General features: G+C 35.9%; 2 protein-coding genes across 2 annotated transcripts; one reads left to right on the top strand and one right to left on the bottom strand.

The window, feature by feature from the left end:
* Nucleotides 1-873: 873 nt before the first annotated feature.
* Nucleotides 874-14113, top strand: LOC105323247 (gamma-tubulin complex component 6). The gene is made up of 30 exons (XM_034449473.2): nucleotides 874-1411; nucleotides 1668-1798; nucleotides 2117-2253; nucleotides 2782-2873; nucleotides 3037-3085; nucleotides 3272-3393; nucleotides 3571-3750; nucleotides 4134-4338; nucleotides 4890-5176; nucleotides 5271-5337; nucleotides 5431-5540; nucleotides 5677-5768; nucleotides 6029-6165; nucleotides 6492-6634; nucleotides 6836-6927; nucleotides 7230-7318; nucleotides 7668-7783; nucleotides 8044-8206; nucleotides 8602-8771; nucleotides 8890-9668; nucleotides 9983-10075; nucleotides 10419-10578; nucleotides 10724-10865; nucleotides 11304-11460; nucleotides 11599-11636; nucleotides 11903-12035; nucleotides 12652-12706; nucleotides 12873-13034; nucleotides 13393-13592; nucleotides 13780-14113. The coding sequence occupies exons 1-30, from the start codon at nucleotides 1209-1211 to the stop codon at nucleotides 13869-13871; spliced, it is 4596 nt and encodes a 1531-aa protein (XP_034305364.2). The 5' UTR covers nucleotides 874-1208; the 3' UTR covers nucleotides 13872-14113.
* Nucleotides 14114-14437: 324 nt separating this feature from the next.
* On the bottom strand, nucleotides 14438-16353 carry LOC105323248 (transmembrane protein 18). Its single transcript, XM_034449466.2, has 5 exons — nucleotides 16187-16353; nucleotides 15697-15814; nucleotides 15245-15299; nucleotides 15002-15095; nucleotides 14438-14749 (listed from the first exon to the last, which is right to left on the bottom strand). The coding sequence occupies exons 1-5, from the start codon at nucleotides 16256-16258 to the stop codon at nucleotides 14645-14647; spliced, it is 444 nt and encodes a 147-aa protein (XP_034305357.2). The 5' UTR covers nucleotides 16259-16353; the 3' UTR covers nucleotides 14438-14644.

The following is a 16353-nucleotide window of genomic DNA, read 5'->3' as shown; positions in this document are numbered from 1 at the left end:
GACTATATTTTGAGGCGGAAGGTTTTTAAGAAGAAAATTAACATTTTGTTTTAGAGTACCATAATTTTACCTTCCTTATTTTCCGTGCATATCAAATTTTCAGATATCTTCGAGTTGTTTCAAAACACATATTTTAACAATATTTCAATGTTTGTATCGACATACATGTATATTGGCATATTAAACTGATATTTCATTTAAAAAAAAAAAAACAAGAAAATTGAACTTCAAATTTTGCTTAAAATTAGCTTATTTCTTGCCATACCTCAAATTTTACATCATAGACCCATACTTTTGGTTTAATTTTCTAAATTGACATGTCTATTATAATTTGAGAAAAAGTTTTAGACTTTTCAATGGCTAAAAATAGCGTTATGTCAATGCAAAAAGGTCAAAATCTTTGTGTTGTTTCAAATTTTATTTATTTTGAATAGTATAAATTTGTAGCTGATGCCATGGTTCATTCCGATGAAAAATTATAGAGGGAAAAGTGATTCAAGTGCAATTTGCACTTTCAGTACAGAAAGGTCAAATTTATTAACCGTAGCATCGAAACAAGCATATAGACCCCAAAATTTTGTTTTGAATTTTTAGAAAAAAAACTTCAAGTCGCAGGACCCAACGTCCTTAAAAAGCCGGTACATATAACGTTACATGTATAATTTTACATAACCTATTTCCATATCCCAGTTTGTGTCTTCGTATATCATAGAAGAAAGTGTTTAATAGGAACTGTTTATTATACTATAAGTATATATGTAAGTTAATGCTTCGAAACTCCGCTGAAATCTCACATGCATAGAGGAGAACCGTTGAATCAAGTGTCAGTTCGGGTTTGGAAAAACAGCTTGATTCGGGATCGGTATTCGGAAAATTCTATATTTCAGCGGTAAACAAACTTTAACTCGAACGGAAAAAAGTTATTCACAGCAATATTTTAATAATTATTATGGATCATTTCCATTGTTTTGTTGGAACTAATTAATAGTTCTGTATGGATATCTTAAATATTCTTTCCCAAGGATTATGTAATGAATGTAAAGTTTGATGAATTTTATTTGAAATTATGACAAGACCGAGCAGATCAATTCTTTGCAATGTTCACATAAATCAGCTCATACAGGAAGACGATATTATGAACTATATTGTTGATATTTGTAAGGAATTAGTAAAACAAAAATGTAAGCATCATTCTTGAAAGAATCAGTATGGCGTGGACAGGCACCGCAGAATCGTGTGGAAACAGCATCACAGAGTTGTTTAAACACCTGTGTACTCTCCACTGTGCTAGGGACGATCACAAATTATCAGTACACAGACCAAAGACCTCCAGGTCCAATGTCCAGCGTAAGGCTGTCAGAACTCTCTATGACATTCTGTTTGAGTATCATCTGGGAGATCTCAAGAACGAGTAAGAACACTACTAATAATGTCTGTTTATTTAAGAAATAAACATCAATTAAAAAAGTTCATTGGGATATGAACTTGGTTGGTCAAATGATCAAATTCTGTGAAGCCCGAAGTGCTTCTCAGAAGATTTGATCACATGCAACCAAGTTCATATCCCAATGAACTTTTTAACATTGCTGTTTATTACTTATATTTACGTTTGAAAATATGCAGAGATTTGATATACAGAGAATAAACAATGGCCTTATTAATTCCAGTGAAAGACTTGACATGTTTCATTCCATGACTCCTGAACTGTGGCTGTATGAGTACATACATGATCTACGCAGAGAACGACAGTTCGACAAAGCCGACAGATTGGAGGAACTTTTCGCTAACCTTAAGAATGGTTCAATTTTTTTTTTTATCTTTCATTTTCACTATCATTTCAGTATGAAAAGTCTTCACTGACATCCCTATTATTGCTACAATCAGTAAATTATTTGAAGTGCAGTAAATGATATGAAAGTAGAAAACTTCTTGATAATCTGCACTACAGTTTTGTTTTTATTTGACATTGTTATTACATGAGGATATGTATGTGTAATTTTATTTTCGCTTTTTAATCTATCAACAGATTCAACAGCTAGAATTTTTTGTGTGTATTTTATTATGAGATTTACAGTCAACTTATAGTTTTGTGAGTTATGTATCAATCTTTCCATAGATAAAGACGTGGACTTATCGGACATGGACTCCATTTTGACAATTTTACTTCTGCTTGCTGACACTTCCATGAAGCGGCCCACACAGACCATTGGACATGGGGATCAGTATCTCCCAGTTGTTGTGTACAACAAAAAGGTGATGCATATTGTGTTCAGTTACATACAGTTTATGAATGGAAAAAATGCTTCATCAACCAATTATGTTCAGAAGCTGGTCAAATACTGTGGAATCATTAAATTTCGTGGGGGCCAATTTTCGTGGATTACTTAAATTTTACAGGTTCGTGGGGACGTAATTTCGTGTATTCTATAAAACCTACAAAGAAAATATCACTTTATTACCCTAATTTATTAATTTGTGGAGGATGTTAATTCGTGGATGAGAGGTACCCACGAATTCCACGAAAATTGAGCCACCACGAAATCTAATGATTCCACAGTAATTCATTCTCAAGGTGTGTGCCTAATGTGTAGAGTTTGAAGTGTCAAGTTTTTGTATTATCATCATTGCAACCACAGCAGCATTAGGAAATAACTTTCCTTTTTTAAATCCCATAATGAAAGTAAAAATAGATAATGCAAGCCAATAAAGTTTCTTAATCTGAAAAGAGAAAAGTGAATAATGAGAACCATAAGAAGTGATTATTCTTATTCTAATGAACAGAATGACAGCCATGTTCTGCCTCAAGGTCCGTCGCTGTACAGAGACACTGTGACCTACAGGCCTGACTCCCCCCACTACATGCATTATCCAAGGTAGAGATTCTCTATCCTCTCTCCCTCTTTCTATTGCAAATCTTGGCCAGTTGATGATTTGTTTTTGCACTTTGTTAAAAATATGGATGATTTGTTGGCAAATTAATCCACTTCTCTGCTAGTTGTTTTTAAAATTATTTATGTGATAACTCTTTTATTTTAGGAGTTTGTTTGAAGGAGAACCACTAACAGACCTGGGATATTTATCAATGGTATTTTTTTAACACACACACACTCTCTCTCTCTCTCTCTCTCTCTCTCTCTCTCTCTCTCTCTCTCTTCTCTCTCTCTAATTCTTATTTAAATTCTCATTCAAATTCTTATTAAATTCTCATTCAAATTCTTATTTGAAAAACTAGATGCAGACAGTATTTTACTTGGCTATATTTGTGTTCTAGGATAGTTCTCTATCTGATGATATGGACATTTCATCCAAGGGCTCACTATTTGGGGGATTGGCTCAACCAAAGCCAATTGCTTTGAATGACAAACTAGAATTGCCAGATTTTCCTGAAAGTGGGTCAGTTGATTTTAAGACATATTTACATGAATTTACCAACAAAAAGTAACTTAGTGTAAGGAAGCAACCAAAACTGATTTCTCAGATTTTCATTTGATGTCATTTGAATGTATGTTTTCATACATCAATAGTGATATACATGTAGATATATTTTATTTGTACTGATTGTGTCTTTAGAATATTTGAGATACACATTCCACGACGAAGAGAGAGACAGCCATTACCAGACACTCTTGATATCTCAGTGACATCCAGCGGTTTTATATCTAATGTCCAGCTACGACCGAGTACCACTCACTGGGATGAGTGTCTGAACATATCACAAAGTCAGTTCTTCACCTGGGACAAGCGGGGAAGGTAAATTGACACTGTCTAATTTTATTCGATTGATGTGGTTCAATGAGTTACATATCTAGAAAAATATTCTTTATTTGAAGATAAATGAATTTGTTAAATAGAAAAGTAATGATAATAAGATACTCTGGATTTTCATTATGTGTTGAATAACAGTTTTCATGGATGTTGTTGTTAGGTTGACCTATGAATAAAATGTTCATTGAAGTGTTATATCTGATACAATACTGTATTGGCAGGATCATTGGCCAAAAATTTACATATACCGGTACTTGAAACTGTGATTTCACTAAATTCAAAAAATTGATGTCAAAAATACTAATGAAACTCTATTAATGTAAAGGTTAATTGATGAAAAAAATTTGTAAACATTATTTTGTCATTAGGCGCGGTCCCACTGAGAGGCCCTACATGACAGAGCTAGGACCACGCGGGGTCCAGGAGTGGTGCCACATGAAGCGTCGGGAACTGTGTGTGTTTTCCCCTGATCTCCAGCCACCCCTCATTAGGAGGTTCACCCCGGGGCAGGTCACACAGGACCTCCTACACCTGATGATTGGCATCCCCTCACACCTATTTGTCATCAACAAGGTACGTACTACCGGTAATTGTATTGGTTTCCCCTCACACCTTGGTCAAGCTTTGAAAATGCCCCATTTAAGCAACCACCCTAGACCCCCCAAAAATGGAAACTAAAACTGCAAGTAATGAGTTCAAATAGAGACCATTCACCTTAAAATACTGTAATACTGTATACAGGGTTATTTTTGCCTTCAACTCATGCAAACAGTTTCGCCCCGTCTTGAATTGGCCCAGATACAGTTGTGTTTAAAGAGATAATTTGAGACATTGAAGTTTGCTAAGGCTTAAACCCCACTGACAACAAGCAAATCGGGGGGAAGATAAAGTCGGGCAAATATTTCCCTGTATACAGAGGTAGATTTGTCAAATCAGTAAATATCTGGTAATCAGACAAATCTGATATCCAAACAGATACCTGGAAGTAAGACATTAAAAATGGATTGGAGGGGTTGTCTCTTAGGCAATAACAATAAATTTAAATGTTCCTTCTTAACTTGACCATAAGAATTATTAAGCTATTGGAGGTTTTGATTACTCAACAATTATGTGGTTGTTTTCAGGAGCTACAAACTTTTCGTCTTGGAGATGGGTGTGAACTTCATGGACTTACACCAGAGGCATTCCAGAATCTGGTCTATGACTTTATCGACTGTGGAACACGATACTGTCGTTTGCGGGCTTTCTGTGCCTCCAGTGCTCTGTATAACGGTGGGCTGATATTCCAGGCGTTTTTGGTGGCCCTGAATCGCGTGCTACACCACTACACAGCTGTGGTCCTCTCTATCAGCGGCAGTCTCAGCATACTCCATCTCAAGTTCCTATGTCACAATCTCTTCAGTCAAATGAAGTAAGCTTTATTTCATGTGTAGATAGCTATTGATATTCCCTAATGCTTTCATTATTCAAAATTACATGTTTTTCTTATGATCCTTTTTGTTTAGATATTTGTCCACTCTGTGTCGCGGTGAGCAACCTGTTGGAATGCATCAACTGGAACAATTTCCAAAGGTAAATAATCCTAGAGAAATGCTGTATAATAAGTTCTGAGTGGTAATTACTTGAGCTGTGTCTTACCGCGGTTGATATTGTGATTTGTGACAGGGCGTGGAATTGTTGAGTTATTTGTACCAAGAGACGACCGAGTCCATAAACACAGACAACTATCCCATGATGCTCTCCATCTTACAGACTTCCTGTGGACCCTACAACCTGTAAGATGGCTGAATCAGTCTTTATGTTAAAATTAAGATAATAGTTTATATCATTTTCATGGAGGAGAAAACTACTTTATATACTGAACATGTCTTTCAATAAGTTTCTGTATTATGAGAGTTTTTCGCTGACTAGGTTTGTAAAGGAGTGGGTTTATCATGGAGTTCTTAACGACATTTACGGGGAGTTTATGATCACAGTCAATGATGACTATCTGCGATTCAGAGGTAAGATCGGTAGCTAACGCTCACTAGTTTTAATATGTCACAACCCTTCCGGAATCATATCCTTTTTAAAAATTCTCTATAAGTGGTTATTTATTTTAGGAGATATACCGTACTTGAGCTTTTTATGTTTAGAACACAAGAAGCTGTGCTATGTTTCAAATAGTCTGTTCCTGACACAACATAGAAGATCTTTTTATCAGAAACCCTTCTTCTATGATTCTCATATGATTTTCATTTATTGTAAAACTTGACTGTTTCAGACAAGCACTACTGGAGTCACAGCTATACGATGACGGACAACGATGTGGAGTTTGTTCCGGGATTTCTCCATAATTTAGCCAGTGATATTTTTATCTGTGGAAAGTCCCTTAACCTTCTCAGGGCCTGCTCACCGGGTGTATGTATCAAGAGTTATCTTTCTTGGGTATATAAACGTCAAGGAAATCAACAAAACTATGAAAAAATTAAATATTTAGTTCTTTGGAAAATGTCATGGTCATTTATTTAGGATACATAGGTTGTTTTTTTTTTTCACCTTGGTATTATATATTGCCTATTTTTAGTATTCATGGTTTTTAATTCAAAGAAAATAAATCGGTTTAACATTCTTTTTTGTTTGTCAACCTGTTTCTACTGTAAATACATGTTCTTAAATGGGGGTGACACTCCTGTATTCAGATTCAATAAAAAAATATGTGACACATTGTGATTTACATCTTGCAGCATTTTCTGTGTCGAGTAAAGGAGATGGATATTCCTCGAATCTCTCTCACGTTTTCGGAGGATGAGCTGCGTCACACGATGACCCAGTGTCAGATGTACATCAGTAAGATGAAGCAGATTGCCAGACAACACACCTTGTCCAGGTAAGCCCACCACACCTGTAAAGTTACTGTACAGCAGTATGTAATACATGGCCAAGTGCTTGTTTTGGTATTTATTTAACTCTTGTCCTAAAATTTCATGTTTCAGTGCTTTCCGAATGTGAATGTTAAGTTGTTTTGAGTTTTTATTCTAGGGTGTATTCGACATGTATTCATTGAGTTTTGGATTTACTGTATTTACAGAGAAGCACAGGAAGAGCAGGCAAAGGAGAGGAAGCGCGATCTGATGAGGAGAGCCAAAGCAGCGGCCATACAGGAAGTGGAGCGAATACAGGGTCGGTGTCTGGAGGTTTATCTTCTCATACACAAAGTTTTTTGTTCATGAGGATGTAATTTTTAATGCTGTCAAATATTTCAAGTATATTAGTAGACAAGAAGAGGATTATTTTAATTTTTGAAATTAAATTTTCAGTTTGTATAGATGTTATGCATGGCAAGTTTGCAAGTTGGAATTTCTACATCAATATTTTATATTTGTTTCTTTTCTTTGCTCAGCACAAACACAAACAATTCCGCGAGCTGCTAGAACATTATAGGTTTAACTTACTGTACATGTTTGATTTGTCATATTTCACAGAAGCAATATTGAAAAACCGAACACTAACTGATGCCAAGAAAAGAGAGCAGTTTACCATTCTAAAGAAACAAATGGAAATGGATCTCATGGTAAAAAGCATGCATGTCATTTATACCAACCATTTCTGTCATGCTTGGAACTGAGACAACGTTTCTGGGCTGCGTTTTACAAAAGTCGTAAATTTTTCAGTTTATAGAATGATCCCTAACGCTTCCCTTAATCAATGCAGTTTGACAAAATGTATACAAAACAATTTGTATAAAAAATTTCAGTTATTGTAAGTATGTTTTATTAGTATCAAGTTAAAACAATTGGTTGCTTATTATTAATGAGCGTTTATAAATTTGGTCGCAAGTCATAAGTTCTTTTGTAAAATGTCGCCCTGGTTTGTACAACTCACTAGTATCTCTGTGTGTAAATCGTTGATGTTTGTTACAGAGACGATCCAATGCTGTGGAGGAAGAAAAAAATACAGACAAAGAGAGGATGGAGATGTTGATGATTCAGGAGAGAGAGATGACAGAGAAAGAGAAAGAACTGGAAGATGAGGCCAGGTAATGGTTGAAGCCCCTCAATTCGACCAGTTTATATATATGATATAAGTATTATCAGATAAGTAACCCCAAGAATAATAATTAATCAATACATGTAGTACTATGCTTTGTAGCACAAAAAAGCACAGATAAATCATGAAAGTGAATTTTTACAGCTCAAAAAATAAAGTCCTTGTCTGAGTCTTCCTTGAAGAGTTTTATAACATGAAACTCCAGCTAAAGGTTTATAGTTCTCCTAATGAAGAGTTATTGTTCCATAGAGCTGAGATCATCAACTACTATGCCAACTTGACAAAGGAGGCGACCTTGAGAGAAGAGAGAGCCATGTGGAAGATCCGACGGGGGGTGCTCGATCAAGCGAGACAAGACTTCCTGTCAGAGGATGAGCAGGCATGGAGGGATGAAATGGAGGCCAACCCAGAGGTAAGACACCCTTCTGATTTACTACAGTAGAATACACTCATAAGAAGATTGCAGAACTGAATTATATTGATATGGTTAATCAAGTTCTATTGTAGACTAAAAGAAAAAATTCTTAAAGGAAATTGATGAAAGTAAAAAAAATTCTTAAAGAAAATTAATGAAAGTTAAACTTTTTTAGAATTTCATACGTATTGTTGAAACTTTACTATGAAAGTAGTCAATATAACAGATAAAGTGAAAGAAATATTCTAACACACATGTAGAAAAAAATTACAGGTACAGTTGTAGAGTTTCTAGAAGAAAATTTCCATTGTATCATTGTATAGCTTGTTGAAAACAATGTCATAGAAATTAGTTAATAGGAAATGTTGTCATTATTAATTCTATAACAACAGGGCAGAAAGATAGACCGAGCATTGTGGGAGGTCGATAGATCAGAGAAAGAAGAATCGGACTTACCGATGTGGGCGCGGAGAGTGATAGCAAAGCCCGCCCCCATCATTCCTGCTGTCGAAGAACCGGAGGAAGTGGACCTCCCAGCCTGGGCGGCAAGGAGATTATCAAGGTCAGGTCAAGGTCAATGAAACAAAATTTGGTGTCTTAAACCAATAGTTTGCAGTTTGACATGCAATATGTCTATTCATGGTATGTATTACATAATATTGATTTTCTCATTTTAACAGCATTAAGGCAGAAAAATTGGAAGACACTGGGTCTGAGCTGCAGAGAGGAAGAAAAGTGAATCTAGAAAGTGAGGAACTCCCAGCTAAACCAGCCATCCATGTCTTCCATGAACATCATCCGTCCAAAGAAACTACAGTCAGTGAGCCTACCAGACCACACATCCACATGATGTCGGACCGCCACGCTACTAAAGAATCGGAGCCTGAAGAAAAGGCAAAGTTAGGAGTGAAGCTATCCACCCAGATGAGTGCAACCACAGAGTCTGTAGCCAAGGAATACAAACCTCATATGAAGTCTAACAAAGACATGTTCTCCTCCAAGGAATCAACAGCTTCCAAGGAGGACAGCTTCCCCAAACGTAAAGTTCAAGAGGGGTCAGGAATATCGAGAGAGACCCAGGAGAAGGTGTGGCGGGTGAAGCCGGCCAGCCTGTACGGTCACGTCAGTCAGCTGTCCAAGCAGGAGTTCCAGATCCACATCCCCCGACTGAAGAGACCGGAGGAGATCTTCGCCTCCCTGGAGTCTGACTACAAGGACTACGGAATCAAGCCCAGGATCCGGATGAGTAAGCACATGTCCGCCACTCGGGAGTCTGAGGCCAGCAGTGGGGTCGTGCGGTCCGGGATTAAGTTCTCCAAGACGATGTCCTCCACTAGGGAGTCCGAGTGGGTGGATGTGGATCAGCTCCGACTGGAGAAGTTCAAGCAGCAGAACATCCACGGCCACTCATCCGACTCCACAGTACAGGCATTGCTGTATGGACCAAGAATAAACAAAGGTCAGAATCCTCACAGTGTAATCACAGGGCAGAAGCCAGTTTTGATCGCAAGATCTTTGTACTTTTAATGTTAGAAAAGGGTTAAACTTTGAACCTGAAAACACAGTACATTAACCACTCACATTAAAGTTTACTAGAATGAAAGTTTTTCAACAGACGTAATATGGAGGTCACCTTTGATCACAGGTACTGGTACACAGAGATTGTTGTCAAAATGGGCATTGAGCCTGTAAATGGTAGATAAAATTGTTCAGTATTGTTGACTTTGTTAAGAGTTATCATAATCAACAGTTTCTTTTTTTTTCTTTTAACAGTAGCAGAAGATCAGCCAGATATTCCCCCAATTCAGTGGACATCTTCCATCAAGTATACACCTGTACCTTACGAAGAAAACTTTGATATGTGCTGTAAGAGCTTCATTTCATGTACTTGATTCATACTAAACCATATTGTTGTAAATCTGTAGGGTAGTACACATATATTTTGGCTATTTAGCAATGAATTAAACCGATGACCAGAGGCCAACATTTTGCATATATTTCTTGTGAGCCAGAAAAAAAATGTTATTTGTTGGATGACAAATACATGTTTGGTTGTAGAATGCTTGAATATTACATAGATTCTTTAACCATGCACATGTGACAGGGAAACATTATAATGTTTTATAACATTGCAAAAATATTGGAAAAAATCATCATGTTAGATACATTTAGATAAGTTAGGTAAGAACATTGTACTTTTTTCCAATAGGTCAGCCTCCCTGCGTTGATTTACTAACAATGTCATCAGGAATGGTTTATGGGGGACTGGGGGATTATGGGATATCTCAAATGACAGATGTAGGTGTGTATGATTACCTCCCCCTGACAGAAATCATGGAGAGGTCTGTGGTGGAGCCACTTGTCTCGCAGTAAGTTCTCTATATAATGTTATCATATTCTATATAATTTTACACTTGATGGTGAAAAACATTTTTGCCGATATTTGAGGTCTGTATTCAGGGTTGTTTATCATTTCTGCACAGCAAACCATCTGACCCTGTGAATTTATTGCAGGATCTCTCTGGTGAATGAGACTTTGTTGAACTACTTCTTTGTGGAGCTACACCTGATGGATCACCTGAAGACTCTCAGGCGTTACCTCCTAATGGAAAACGGTGACTTTGCTCAGATACTCAGCGATATGTTGTTTGAAAAGGTGAGTTTAATGGAAAGTGACACACTGGTTCTTAAGTTATTGGGCAAGTAATTTTGCGATCAAGCATGTTTATATTCATAAAACAAATACAAGTCATTAAAGGACTTGTTCACAGCAAGAAACTATTTATGGTTCATGAAAACCTTGTGAATTAAATGTTTTGCCAATACATTTAGCCAACTGTAGATTCCTTATTTTACACGAGTACGGTACTTAACTCTACAAATCAATGGTTTTGCATCAAATAGCAAGAATATAAAATTGCGAATGCCAAATTTTTATCACAAATCCAAATAGTTTACATCTGTCAAAAAAATAATCGCGAGATTTTAAAATCCGCAAAATGTGCTTCTTGCAATTTTACGCTGATAATAATTCTTTGTGTTTAATTAAGAATTTACAGTATTTTATAACTTAATTTTATCTCTATGATATCAGATATCCAGCAGCCTGAGCGCCCGGGAGATGTTGACCCCACTCTTCCTTAATGGTGCCCTCTCCAAAGCCCTCAAGTCCTCCATTCAGACGGACGAGAAACTGGCCGAGAACCTCAGCTTTGCCTTCAAGTACCCTCCGGGGCTGACCCCGCCAGCAGGTAGGATGGGGGTGGTCTCATCACATCAAACATTGTACAGAAAGAATCATTACTGCAGGTAGTCTTTAAGAGAAGAAATTGGTAATGAGATACAGTATTAAAATATCTTAGTTATTGTTTTTTTTATTGTTTTATTAGGTAGATCCATTCTCGACTGTTTGGAACTTCGATACCTAGTAAGTATTGTTATATTTTGTCATAAAGTCTGGGTTTTACCTTTTGTTCAGATATGTGACATTAATATACCACTAGTTGGCCTTTTTTTTAATTTTAAATCTAACACCTTTGATCATTTTTGGTGGTGTTCATGTACTCTAACATGCAAATATGCAACAGCTATACATTTAGAGTGAAGTGGGAAATGGAAGGAATATATCAAAATTTCTCTATATACTCTTTCATGATATTTATGTAAACCATGTGTTTTCTGTGTGTGTATCAGGTTGCGTGGCCAGTGAACACAGTGATTACAGAGGAGTCCATCAACAAATACAACCAGATCTTCTCCTTCATGTTGCTACAGAAGCAGACCGTCTGGGTCCTGAAGGACGTGTGGCACCGACTGAAGCGAGCAGGTCAGTACAACCATTCCTGGTTCCCTCAGAGATACTGTAGATTCCTTATTTTACACAAGTACTTCATTCCCTGATTTCCCCATTTTGTATCAAATCGCGAGAATATAAAGTCTTAGATATGGAGCATTTGTATTATTTTTTCATAGTTCTCAACTCGCAGAAAATGAAAGCAAAATTTTTAAATCCGCGATGGGTACTTCTCGTGGTTTCACACAGATATTAATTCCTCTTGTTTAATTAGGAATCTACAGTATTTGATAGCTTTGAGTCATTCCACATGTAATCTCTCGTGTCGGTACAACTGTTTCCTTGTCCCCTATCAAATGCAGTGTCTGTAGTGGGTTCGAGTCCTTCATTGAGTTATTGCACAGAAGGACACCATGAAATGCAAATTAATGATTCTGATCATATACTATAGGTAGTAAACTAACTCAGGTACATGCAGTGCATACTTTCCAAAAACTTGTGTGTTTCAAAGCATGAAGATGATAATATTTTGAAGGTGGAGGAGGTTATTATTTTATACAAGTATTTTTTTTTGGGGGGGGGGGGTGTTATTACCGGTACATGTTTTTCCAAGTTACCACATTAATTTTATGTGATCTTGATATTTCAGCTCTCCTTCACAAAGCTGGAAATGCCTCTCAGTTCAGACGACTGCAGCTGTACAGGTATGTAGTGCTTTGAATTCGGAGTTTTGAAGACTTTATTACTTAAAGTTAATAAACATTTTGATAAATATTCAAAATTTATACCTGTTTCATTATATGGCTCCCTAAAAGTTGCAAATTGAAAAATCTTTTGAGATTAAAAAAATATTTTTTAAAATCTTTGTAGACAAGAGATGCAGCATTTTGTTCGAGTGATGCAAAGCTACATTGCACATCAAGTTATTTTTGTGACCTGGAATGAGTTTAAAGCTTCCCTGAAAACGGACCTAAACAATCTGGACGACTTGATCAAAATTCATGATGACTACCTCAACCGTGCCATATTCAGGTCTGCAGGATTTTCTAGATATCTTACTAACAATTTATTGCCTTTTTATTACCAAAAACTTGCTTCAAAGTTTAAGTCTTTTAGTTACAAATTGATATTCATGTACACTTATTCCTGATATACTGTACATTCCTAATTAAAAGCGGGGAATTCTGAGAAGCACATCTCGTGGTTTTCAAAATCTCGCTATTATTTTTCAGACAGATATAAAATAAAATGAAACTATGATATAAATTTGGTGTTCAAGGTTTATTTGCAAAACGTTGGAATCCTGAATTTAAGTACATGTACTGAGTCTTGCGTAAAATACATGTAGTACATGTACATATAGTGATAATACTATTTGCTGATTTTGTAGATGTCTGTTGAACACAAAAGCGGCCAAGGTGATGAAGATAATCCGGGACATGTTTGGACTGATCTTACAGTTCCGTACTCTCTTAGTGGCCGCTGATTGGACACGGGATAAAACCACTGGAGAAATGTCTCACGCAAACTTCAACCAAATGCTCAAGTGCTTCCAAAACTTTAAACAGTACTCGGTGTTCCTTTTTAAAGGTATCAATTTTTTAGAATTACATGTATTTAGAATTTATGCAAGACATAAAAATCTTTAAATAGAAATGTGTCTGCAATATCAAAATATTCTAATCCTTTTTTCTGGACATCAACATCTTTTATAATTGCTGTAATCAATGGAAGCGAGAAGTGCCTTGTTATTTTAACCCTTTTTTTAATTTTTCAGTGATTAGTAAACTGGTGAAGCGTGGCTACCAGTCCCATCTTCAAGACTTCCTATTACGTCTGAACTTCAATGACTATTACAGAGACAGCTAGAAATATCTACTAAGTGATTTCAGTGACTATTACACGACTATGAAATGTCTTTTATGTAACTTCAGTGACTATTACATGACTATTGCAGAGACAGTTAGAAATGTGTCCATTGCCCAGATCCAAACCACTGGCTTGTGATGCGATAGGAATGGAATTTAAATTAATAGATTATATGTAGTATATTCACTACATTTATGTCAATATGAATGTTCAATTAATATTAATAAACAACCAAATTAAAATCCTTCTCCATGCTCTCTGAGCCAGACAGAGACAAGGGTAGAGTAAATCTGGTCCAGACCAAGGTTTTACAGAGATGTTTCTTTACCTCAACATATCTAAAACTGATTCAGGGTCATTGTACAGCCTCTTCATTAAGGCACCCTGTGGGTGATATTGAGCTAGATAGGGCCAAGGGGAGAAAAATGTATTCCAGACCTGAGAAATAAGACATGGAACAAATGTATGGGGCTCCTGCTAACGGGCGCTCATTTTTCAAAAAAAAATATTAGTGATTGCATTCACATGCTTACAAACAAAACATTGTTTTTGAATGACAACGACAATTTCAAGACGTTAAAATTTTATTGCACTCAACTACAAGGTTATTATGGCACAAACCAAGAGATTGTAGGACCTACTACCTGAGATTGCCTCCTTATTTACAATGTAGATTCTATACCACTAAGCGAAAAAGGCAGTTAATATTTAATCCATGGGTAGCATGCAAAAATGAGTATCTTTGTTGTTATATGTATTTGGTTGATTTAATATTAGTTTTCTTTCTTCTCCTTTTTTTCTTCTGCCTTTTTTCTGGCATTCATTTTCATTTGCCTCATTTCAGAAACAGCTGCTCCCAAATTAGACATCCAGATAAACTAGAAGACAAAAATACATGTTGAATAATTTGGATCGACAGCATTAATAGCAAGACATGTAAAAAATTTTCTTTGCACAAAAACTATCCCATAGGATTGTAATTTTCCCTGAATATTTGTAAAGCATGTCAATACTAATGGGGATGTACATTTGGGCAATATTTACTCCCCCAAAATTTACAAATGTTGACCCATATAAAATGGTTCCATACTATATGTATATATCAGTACAGGAGGGGAGAGAACTCTTACCAACAACAATAAGCAGTTGAAGAGCACTGGAGTGGAATATACCGTTGAAAAGAACAAACCATCACTGTCAAAATATTGCTCCTTGGTAAACACCCTAAAAATACATGCATGTACTCTTGATAGTAATGAATGTACCATTATAATTGTATTGTAATTAGTATCATATTGATTTTTAAAAGAGAAGAGATGTACCCTTATGCAAAAAACTTTTTGATTTTTGTAATATTAATGAATCGCACTTACTGCCAATGTTTAGCTGCCAATTCATTTAAGTTTTCAGCAAAATACACAGACAAAACTGAAAAAGATACGATGAGGTAAAGGAAAAAACTTATTTGAAGATACAAGTATAGCCAATGTGTTATTTTAAAGGGATGGATTGTTGTAATAGTTTTTAAAGAAATTTTTACTGTAGAACTATTCATTGGTTTCTAAATTACTCACATTCAGAAAATATATGTATTGATGATGCACAAAACTGGTCAATGAAGTTTTTATAGTACGAGTTCATAAATTACACAAATTAATAAAATATATGAATTAATGATGCACAAAACTAGTCCAAAAAGTTTTTATAGTATGCGTGCCTTAAATACTCAAATTAAGAAAATATATGAACTAATGATGCACTAAACTGATCAATAAACTTTTTATGGTGCATACTTATGTAGGGTAGTACATGTATGGGTACTTACGCAAAGTAATAAATATGATGGCCTGAAGTAATCCACTTTTACGTGTCACAATAATCAAGAAGAAACAAGTAAAATGGAACATAACCAAGGCTATTAGCCATTTCTCTGTCCAATCAATCTGTAAGAGGAAAATACGATTCCACATAATAAACCCTAGGTACCATATTTGTATAACGGGGTACTAAGCTATAATAAACTTAACTTTGCTGCCTCACTGTCAAGATTCAGTCGCACTGAGAGTTTCAAAATCCCTAATGATAAATTTGATATACACAAGCATTCATGCTCAAAATCCCTAATGATAAATTTGATATACACAAGCATTCATGCTATTTGCAAGCGATTGTCTTCATTTTTAATGTACAATGTCCTTTTAAGACTTTATACCTTACGCTCCTTCCGAATCCCAGACTTAAAAGATGTTTTATCAACATTAATTAATCATTAGCAAATCCCTGCTGTGTCCAAACTTTGTCATTTGAGTCCTTACCGAGGCGATGTAGGTGAAGAAATCGTTGATCTCATCAGTCCTGATTGGACTCTCGGGTCCTGTACTTGCCATTGTTAAGATATTTAGCTTCTACATAACATTTACGCATTAGTTTTGTGTTACCCACGTCGACGTCTTAGGAGCTATTTTCATTTTCATTATTATTT

The sequence above is a fragment of the Magallana gigas genome, chromosome 5 (genome assembly GCF_963853765.1).
Source record: "Magallana gigas chromosome 5, xbMagGiga1.1, whole genome shotgun sequence".
Taxonomy (NCBI): domain Eukaryota; kingdom Metazoa; phylum Mollusca; class Bivalvia; order Ostreida; family Ostreidae; genus Magallana; species Magallana gigas.
The sequence above is the reverse complement of the archived record's forward strand: the minus strand, read 5'-3'. Positions and strand labels throughout refer to the sequence as shown.